This window comes from Megalops cyprinoides, chromosome 19 (genome assembly GCF_013368585.1).
Source record: "Megalops cyprinoides isolate fMegCyp1 chromosome 19, fMegCyp1.pri, whole genome shotgun sequence".
Classification (NCBI taxonomy): Eukaryota; Metazoa; Chordata; class Actinopteri; order Elopiformes; family Megalopidae; genus Megalops; species Megalops cyprinoides.
Genome location: NC_050601.1, coordinates 22234722 through 22244801, shown reverse-complemented (window position 1 = coordinate 22244801; position 10080 = coordinate 22234722). Strand labels below are relative to the sequence as shown.

Genomic DNA, 10080 nt, shown 5'->3' with positions numbered 1-10080 from the left:
GACAGGAATGTTCTCAGTTCGGTTTGCAGGAAAATAAGCTCTGTGTCTGGACAGGGCTCCTTTGGGCATTGACCAGTGGCTTCTCTGACTCGAGCCCTGCTGTGATTCTGTTCTGATTCAATCAGAAAGGTCAGGTCTCCTTGCCACATTAATAACCATATTCATAGTAAGACGAAAACACATCCAAAACAAACTCCATGTCAGCCATAGTTCAAATTTTGTGCTGTCCTGTGGGTGGACTATTGTTCCCTTCTCTCCCTGCTTCTAAAAACCCTCCACCTTCTGCAGTGATGTTCGACATTTCACACTGTATTAAATTGTGCATTCTCTACCAGCATTGTCCTAACACAAATACCTTCTCTAACATAACCCCCTCCATGACAACTACTCCCTAAAAAGAAATACACCTGTCTATTTATTTGTCATGCAAGTTGAGGGTATGCAACAGATAACATTTGAGTGTGTGTAGTTGTGTAGGTGTAGATATCAATGAATACATGGTGTGTGTAATCAGGATTTTGTGAATAGTGTATGAAAACAGTGTTCAATGCATGGTATATATAATCAGTATTTTGTATGTGTATGTGGTACATTTGATAATGTATAGTATATGTTATTGGCAATATGTGTGGATATATGGACTCTATGTGGTATATATGACGTTTGGTTTGTGTGTATTATGTGGTAAATATGATATGTGTAATGTGTGTGATACATATGGTTTATGTGGTATGTATCTAGGAAGAGTTAAGGAGAGATGAAATGTCCAAGTAGGTTTTAATCTGCTGTCTGGCCTAATATATTTGTCCGCACTCAAGAACACTGTGGCTGTTTAACTTTGCTTTTGAGGGATTGCTGTATACACAGTTCTTGTGTGTTTGCATTTAATAATTTAAACCGTTTGCAGATATTGTCATGTATATCTTAGCTGGCTCCAAAAGTTTTTTTGTGCAAATTACCTGTGAGGAAAACAGCTGTCACTGTGGTGGCGTGGATGTGGTTATGAGTGGTTATCTTTGTATTTTTTTAAAACAATTTTCAACACAGAGGTGCATAAGCATCAGACTCTGGTATAGCACAATAGCAATCATGAGGTGGTTACATTTCAGGTTGGGAAACCCATCTAGGTTGCTGACAGATTTGCCTCTTGGTATAATATAATTACAGTTTAGTGTCAATTCTAACTAAACTGTTCAAAGTGCATGCTATTTTCTGCAAGAGCTGAGAAGTTATTGATGCTTATGAATGGGAGAGGTACACTCAGATGGTAAGTTAGAGGATAAAGGCGATGGTCCCTTTTTGGGTTAGAACTGCAAGTTCTAGGAACATCATGAAACACAAGAACATTTTTTGACATTTTAGAACCCACTGCCACTGCCTTCTGCGTCGTCCATGACGATGGAGCGCCTGTGCACGACGATGTTATCGTTGCTCCTCCTGGCCTGCGGGGGCGCTGTGTGGACCTGGGCCCGGCGGCGCATTGGGCAGGGGGCACGGTACTGTGGGAGGCCTGTCTTGGTGGTGTCTAGCTCGTCGGGGTCTTCATCATGGGCACGCAGGGCTGCCACCACCTCCCTGTCGGAGGGGCTGAGGGAGAGGCAGCCACAGGAGCCCCTCTCCTCCCCATCATCCTCCACAGTCACAAAAGAGTCCCCCCAGAGTCTGTCACACAGGTCACGCCCGTCCCGGAACATCTACAACACCCCCCCCACCACCAGGGACAAAGACAAACGCGCAAAGACACAAGAGAGAGGGAGGGAACACAGAGAGGTAGCATAATTACAGCACCAATACCACATAATTGTGTGTAATTGTTAGTTTCCTTTGCTTGTTTCAGCGTAAAAATCCACACACTCTGTGGGATGTTCAGGGAGCTGCTGCTTAACATGCAAGTTTCCATATATCTCCTTTGTGCTGAGCTGTGCAGTAAAGAAGTGCAACCAGCTATGAAACATCAGACTTTTGAAATTAATGATATGAGCAGGGAGAGAAATTTTAGTGTCATTTTACTGTTGAAAAGATAGGACAGTTAGTAAATAAGACTTAGAATGACTTCAGTTATGTGAATCAGTGCAAGATGTTGAAGCAATAAAAGTGATTGCAAAGTGTCTTCATTGCCCCCCCCCCCCCAAAAAAAAAATTGCAATCTGTTGTAATGTACAGCTTACTCTCTGTGACAATTTCATCTTGAAAGGTGAAAGTCTAAATGAGTTTTGATTGGCTGCTACATGTTTCTGCATCACAGTGGTTTTCCCATACAGGCTTAGACATTCAAGTGTCAGGAAATGATGTGATTGGATAAAACTCCGTGTGGGCAGATGACACTGGATGAAACAAAAGCACAGCAGTTCTACTTTAGAGGACTGATAGAGGATATCTCAGTTTGTAAGATGAGAAAAAATCTGACTCAAAAAAATTCTGTTATCTCAAAAGTGCAAGGCACCATGAAGGGTAGTTTTGGTTCAAGAAAATGCTATTAATGCACAGGCACATATAGTAACAAAAGTATTAAAAACAAGGAAATTAAATCAAGAGAAAGAGGGCTACCACCCATGCGTAGCAGCTAGGACAGCCGTCAGAGGGAGTGGGCTTGTGGATATGTTTGTGGACAGCTGTGACAATTGTGGTAGCAGTGTGATGCAGTGGTAAGGAGCAGGGCTAGTAACCCAAAGGCTGCCAGTTCGATTCCCAGGTGGTGATTGCTGTTGTACCCTTGAGCAAGTCACTGAACCTGAACTGCCTCAGCAAATACCCAGCTGTGCAAATGCATAAGATTTGGACGATTTCTGGAAAAGTGTAATGTAATGTAGTGGCAATTGCTCGCAAACATGACCACGAATTCCAAAGCTAATTCCGAGGTCCTATGTTTTCAGCAGCACAGCTCTGATTTCCTTGGAAATGAGGCTTCGTCCCCTTGTTGGAAGCGCCATGCTTGTCTAACCTCCTGCTCTAGCTGTCTGTCGGGGATAAGGAATGAGTCATTCAAGATATTGAACTTGAATGTCCTACCCAATGGTGATTCAGTAAGAGACATTGAGCTATGAAGTCATCTCTCAAAACTTAACACCCATATTGCCGGACATCAGATCTGTTTTAGTCAGAGCTTTAAGTTTGTGTCATTTATTCATCTTCAATTTTTTTTCAATGCAGTGGTCCAAATCTCCTTACATTGTTTTTATTTAGGTGTCCTGCACGAGTGATTTTAAATATTACTAAGTGTTACAATTTACAAAGATGTATACAAAGATTGTGTTAATATAGCTGAACCTAAGAACTGCCATGCTAACCAAATCCTAATTAACTGAGAAGTACCACTGCGTTCTACTCCAACGGAATACAATTGAAGCCAACTATTACGGCCACCAACTCAAATGCAGTCAAGGTGTAGTTAGGAATTGTATATTAAGGTCTGGTTTTGGTCAGGGGACCTTTGTCATTATATTTATCATCTTTAGGAAAATGTGAGGAGATTGTTTGATAGTATGTTTCTTTTTTGTCCAAGGTAGCAGGCAAGCACAGGTTAACACATGTATGTGTTTCTGCAGTTGTGTTGGTGAGCATAAGTATCATATTCAGTGATACATTTCGAGTCAAAAGCCTGAGTCAATCCTGTATTGAGGTGGCCAGAGATATTTTCATGAGCCTCCAGGGGGCGCTGGTATTACAGGGAGAAGCTGTGAAAGAACAGATTGTGGAAATGGGCCATGGTGTCCTGTTTTTATCTGTGTGTGTGTGTGTGTGTGTGTGTGTGTGTGTGTGTGTGTGTGTGTGTGTGTGTGTGTGTTTTACCAGTTGCGTCCCCAGGCAGGATGCTGAGCAGGGACAGTGATGTGAGCTGACAGAGGCTGTGTGAGTGTGGACAGGGTGTTTGGCTCACAATGCCAGCTGGGCACCAGCCCTCTGTGACCCTGTGGACACCCTGCCATTCTTATAAATAACCCTCTCCCCAGCCAAACTGCACGGAGCCCTGGGGCTCGCTCTGCCCCCCCACCACTCCCCCGCACAGGCTGTCTGGGATTGACCCACTTCTTCACTGCAGCTGCGGTCTCACCTGCTCTCCTGGTGAGAGAACAGCCTTACCTGCTGGAACGGCACACAGCTCCCAGTGCAGTTCACCCCCTTCCAGTCCCTGGCCCAGTCGCGGGTGCACGTCAGGTCTGCCTTGCAGGCCCCAAACCTGAAATACCAGGAGAATCAAATCATGCCCCTACAGTCAATACTGTAATAACACTTATTGGTAATACTCAAGTTCCCTGAGTGTCCTCCTGGGAGAAAGCACACAGGCACCTCACCAGTCTCTGCAGAAGCTGTGGCACAGGGGCGTGGCCTGGATGGCATCAGGCTGCTGGGGGTGTGGCCAGCGAGCCGCATCTGGAGAGCAGCGATGAAAACAAGACAGGCGCTTCAGGAAGCCCTCACAGCTGGAGAGGGAGCGAGAGCAGGAGTGAGGGAGGGAGGGGGAGCAGAAGAGGTAGGAGGGGAAGGAGGCAGAGGAGGAAAGGGGATGAGCAAGACAGAGGAAGAAAGAGAGAGAGAGAGAATGAGGGTGAGAGAATGAGAATGAGCCTTTAAAGGATTGGCTTCGCTTTGACTGCCTTGCTGTTCATTAATCAGGCGGTTTCAGGTGTCAGGGTAAAACTGGCAGGCTCCTGTCCAAGCGTACTTTGAACTTTACTGAAGGACGGAGGAGACGGCACAACACAGCATCTCATCCAAGTTACACACGTGGCATTGCAGCTTTACTTTAGCCAGGCGGGTAAAAGGATGGAGGATGGCCAGCCTTCTGATGTACTCATCACTTTGCTCCTGTGTTCAGCATTTTCTGACATATTGTCTATATTCAGCTGCAGTGTGCACCATGGGGTAACCAGTTGGGTGAGAGAAGCATACCTGAGACTATGTGGTCCACACCTGTCCCAGGGCACACTCCCCCCCCTAATGGCAGGGGTGGCTACGATCTCCTGGATTCCCTCCTCTGAACAGCAGGAATCTAATGAGACAACAGGGACAAGGACATGAAATGAGGGGGCAGGGGCACCACCAAAAACAGGCATTGAGCATGGTTAGTCACAATTGCTGTGATAATCCAGTAACTACTATTTCTGGATGGATAAATATGGTATGTGACTAAATGACTAAGGAAAAGTGACAAGGCTGGCTAAATGATTGGCTCAAAGGCAAAGGCATGATTATTTCCTCTGCTCTTTAGTGTCAAAGTGGAATCCAAATTAACCCCCCCCAGCATTTCTGACTGACTCAACATCTCTAAATAACTAACATTAGCTTCTGTAGTTTACCCACTGTGTGTGTTAGCAACAAAGATCATGACACAAAATATGGCTGACAGAGAGGTGGTGATTTGCAGCTAATGTCAAGAAATTCAGAGACCTGTGGTGTTTTAGAGCACATTTAAGCCCGACTACATCACTGGGCACAGAAAGATGAAACACAGGGAGATATTGTGCCCCTACCCACCAATATTAAACTAAATACTTTGTTATATGTGACTCTTGATTTTTCATAGCGTCTTTACAGCACATCTCGGAGATCCGATGCCTCATAGCAAGGGGATTTTGTTCTGTCAATAAAATGTATACTAATAATCATAATCGTCATAATAAACCTACTGTCTGCGTAGAGCGTGCACTCTGTCAAGTAGGGCTCTGGACCGGGCGTGGCTTTGTGCCTGCTGTCCTGCAGACACGCTCCTCCCCAACACCACGCCCCACCAATCAACGCAGCCGAGAAATATGCGACCACCAATGGCATCGAATCTTTGGTGCCCCCCATCTCTTCCCCCTGCGAGACGGTAAATAAAAGCGACATCTGATTATCAGCACCTTGGACAGTCTAGAGCTGTCCTTTATCCGTGGTGCTAAACTAATGCAATGTAAACATTTCTTTCTCAGTACAGTACGCGTCTGTGTAAACGGAAGTGTTATACTCAGTTATACGAAAATTCTGGAATGTAACAAAACCAATCAGTAGGTTCAGAATACACGTTGAGTTGCTGGGTTCAACATTGGAGCGTCATAAAGCGGTTTGTCTTACACACCCGCTAGCTGAGTCTTCGGGATAAAGCAGGGTACCTTTCGTCTTTTTAGTTTAAACGCAAGGTTGGTACTTTGGTAAGCGTAGAATCATAGCCCCGTTGCGAGCATTTGCTCTACTTTCTTTGTCTGCACCACGGCTGGATCCGCTTACAAAGCACAAGACCATGTTCGCCACCTGGGAGAAGTAAGCCATATGGTGAATCGAAGGGGCTATAGTAGCCTTAACAGCAATCTGATTAATTGCATTGAAGTATTTCTTACGAAAGGTCGACCCGTAGCACTAATATCTTTTACAGTTGGCTGACAATGGCCACATTAGTCCAGAAATGAACAGTGTTAATTCTAAACGCTTTACAATCCGTAGTCTGAGTGCTGTATTTGATGAATGACGAACAATATTTGATATTAAAGCATTGTCTCCGATGAGAGGTAGATGAGAGGTAGTTTACGTGCTGTTTTAAGGTCCACAATGTTTTGCTTTCCCCTACAGACTTCGTGACACACAGATAAATGTCTATGTCGAAACCACAAATGGAAGATTTTCGTTAACTCCCGTCGGTGCAAGCGATCCAATTCGCAAAGTTCCAGCAAGGAAATGCAAACCATTACTGATTTACTTTTAGGAGATGTTGCTTTTCTGTCGTTTTTTTCCTTTCTGAAGCAGCGCTTGTTTTCATTGTCGGAAAATCCTGAAGCACAACAGACCTCTGTTGATCCGTCCTGTTTTCATCCACTCTGCATTCAAGCGACGCATGCAGACACCTTCCTTATGCGTAAAAGATGTTAAAAGTTCGAGATTATTACAAGCAGTCGTGTCATCAAAAAGGTAGCATTTCCTACTTAATATACCATTGTAGAGTACCACCTCGATACCCGAGACGAAACATTAAGAACGCCGGCTGCTTACAGTTTATCATTAACAGAAATCCTACCCTACTCAGTACAAACGCCATCAACGAAGTACAGAAAGGGCAAATAGCACTCCAAAGACACCAATGAAGTATCGAGAAACGACCTCTGGGAACAAGACGAATCCCAAAATTAACGTTAAGTAAAAAGAACATCGGCTTCCTGTACATTCACATGTGAACTCCGCGTCCGATGTTCCGGTTCTTCGGCGAAGGTGAAGGAATATCCTGGCTTACCTGCTTGTGGTACTGATGCAAGCGCTGGTGTCGCTGGGGTTTTGTGAGAGGTTTTCTCAAGTCTCCTGCTCTTTTCGTTCCGTGACGCTTCACCTCCTTCTTCCCTTCCCCAGAGTACTCCCTCGAGACCGCTCGCTGTTTGTCTGTGGTTTACTGAAGGGCATCTACATGTAGATGTGGCAACCTCCCGCCCCCGCTTTTTTGGCCCTCATTGTTTTTAGCAGATAGCAGACTCATTAACATCAAGGTTATTGCAGTTTTTATAGTGGCGTCATATTACGCACTAGTCTAATGCCATTGAATTTGCAGTAGCACTTACGAACAACGATCTTGCGTTATATCAAAATATACATATTGACCAGTAAATCTTCACGATGGAGCTTTGATATAAAGCAACTTTGTATAAGCAAACTGTACAGCAAAGTGTGTTAAAGGCTTTTGATGGGAATTGAGGGTCGACATTTATTTAAAGTAACCGAACTTTACGCTTTATGGCACATAATTCTTCATACCACTTCAAACCAGTGTTAGCGTCAAAGCCGCGCGTATAGTCTAAGTTTAGTACATCCAGACTCATTTCAGCGTGGAATTCAAGTGGCAAGTCAATCGTTTTCCCCCCTCCCGCCCTCACCTGTCTGTTCGTAAACATAAACTGCATTCTGATGTGCTGAGTCACCTGCAGATCGACCGGGACCCGTAGTTATTTCTAGAGATGGGGAGGTTGAGGTTCCGCGCGCTATTGATTACTTTCCGACGCCAGTGGTCTCTCTGCTCTCGCTGAGTGTATGAAATGAGGATCTCAATCTCAATTTTCCAAGCAATGACTTTCAGAATCTGTCTACAGGATAATATATTAGTTTCAGATTTTTTATATGGACAGAAGACACGTTTGGGTGGGAATGGGGTGAATATGTGTGTGTGCGGGTGGAAGAGGAAGGGGGTGTTGTAATTAGGCAGAACGTGGAACAATTGCGCCTCGGTCCATTCGCCTTCACTGTTTATTACTTCCACGCGATTCTCTGCTTGCGTGTCTGGCTTTCACGCCCATGCTGTGAAGGGCGATCCGACAGAACAAGCTGGCGCGCGTCAGACCGTCCCGATCAAAAACGCCCCCGTCGCGTTTATCAAGCCGCAAGAGATGCGCTAATCCCCCGCTCTTCGCGAGCCAACTCCAAACGTCTTGGCATAACTGAAACAGATGGTTTGCAGCGCCCCAGACACTTGAATCCTTAAGCCTCCCCACGACGCCACGTCCGATTCATGAACTTCACATGCGCCACTGACCTCTATCAGGTAGTAACCACCACTGTACGACGCATATCTTCACTTTACTCTCACCTTTGAACACTTGCGGTCTCGCTGTTAATCAGGAGCTTAAGTTTCACAATTTGCAGGTAGGCCTATTCTGCCCATTGTAAATGGCCTCATTCAGAGTGATTAAATCAAACCTGATATTCCTTAACCTTTAGGCCTAATGCTGTCTCAGTATCTGAAGTAGAACTTTTCACGAGAGGTCTACAAACATCATTCTAAGAAAGTGTCGCTTTAGAGAGTGTAGCGCCGTCGGGGAGAGTAGAGTGATTTATCATTCCTGGAGTGTGAAGTAATTTATCATTTCTGGCTTATGAAGAGCTTCACTGCAGTGGTATTTGTTTTTCTTGCATGACAAGCACTACGAAGCTCAAAACGATTGTAATCACTTCGCACCTCATACACTGCAGTACGTGACCGCTCACTTACTCAGATCTGGATCTCTAGTTGGCGACTCCGGCTCGAGCTGAAGTTACAGACATGGCCGCCGCCGTCAGTATTGCCAATATTGCCATGGCAATACTACTTATCAAACAAGTATTGCCTGGTAATACGACTTTTTCGCAGATGATATGGCGTTTATTTCATTTAGAAGACTTGAAAAAAACCTAATTTTACGTAGTGAAGAATCTTATTGCATATGCTGTGATATATGAAAACATTCGACTTATTCAATGAGCTAGATACGATACGTTGCGCCATTTGAGTGCCTGTGCACGACTACCGCGGCGGTGCGCTGAGCGGTGAGCTGGGAACAGGGGAAGCCCGAACACTACCTTTAAATCTATCATTACGTTCAACCTGTTCCCCTTTATCCTCCTGATTAACAATAAAACAAATAATTCACAGAATAATCGACATCACGATAATTCGATTAGGCTAATGATTATGATCGCGAAACATCACAGATTGTCTGAAATTTGTGTCCTATTGCGAAAGCATGAGATTGTTTAATTAACAAGGATGGCAATTTGAATAATTAAGCGGCAAGTAATCCCAAAGCTTTCTCTTAAATGTTTCACATTAGCCTACAGCTTTCTTGTGTTACAAGATTCAAATTACAAAACTGAGCTAAATTTAGTTAAATCGTTTTAAATTACTGAGAATAACCTTTTAGGTTAACGTTTAGAACACAGACCTCACAAAAGCTGTGATGTGTCGGATCGCCCTTCACAGCATGGTCGTGAAAGCCAGACACGCAAGCAGAGAATCGCTGCGTAGTTAGCAAGCTAGCTAGCTGACATTAGTTGGCTTATTAACTAATTGCGATCGACTGAAATTTCAGAGAGTTGAAATGTTATGTTAGATGCATCTTGAGCCGAAATACATTAACGTTAGCTAGTTCTTATGGTGCTAGCTCCGTAGCTACTAGCTAGCGTACTAACCAGCTAAATTTAAATTAGTGAATGGATAACTAGCTAGGTAGCTACATTAGCGAATGACACAGTCCACACCATCGTCGTGTGTTTCGATGGGCAATGCATGAATTCAAGCAGCTTTAAGTTTAGGTTAATTATTTATGTCTGTTTTTTATTCAGATTAAGTTGGCAATGGCTAGTATTTTCCCCCAT

General features: G+C 44.3%; 1 protein-coding gene across 1 annotated transcript; it reads right to left on the bottom strand.

Annotated features, from left to right (window-relative positions):
• On the bottom strand, window positions 1-7346 carry LOC118794965 (riboflavin-binding protein-like). The gene is made up of 6 exons (XM_036553270.1): window positions 7199-7346; window positions 5628-5799; window positions 4891-4990; window positions 4293-4421; window positions 4081-4177; window positions 1-1694 (listed from the first exon to the last, which is right to left on the bottom strand). The coding sequence occupies exons 2-6, from the start codon at window positions 5788-5790 to the stop codon at window positions 1359-1361; spliced, it is 825 nt and encodes a 274-aa protein (XP_036409163.1). The 5' UTR covers window positions 5791-5799; window positions 7199-7346; the 3' UTR covers window positions 1-1358.
• Between the last annotated feature and the right edge of the window lie 2734 nt (window positions 7347-10080).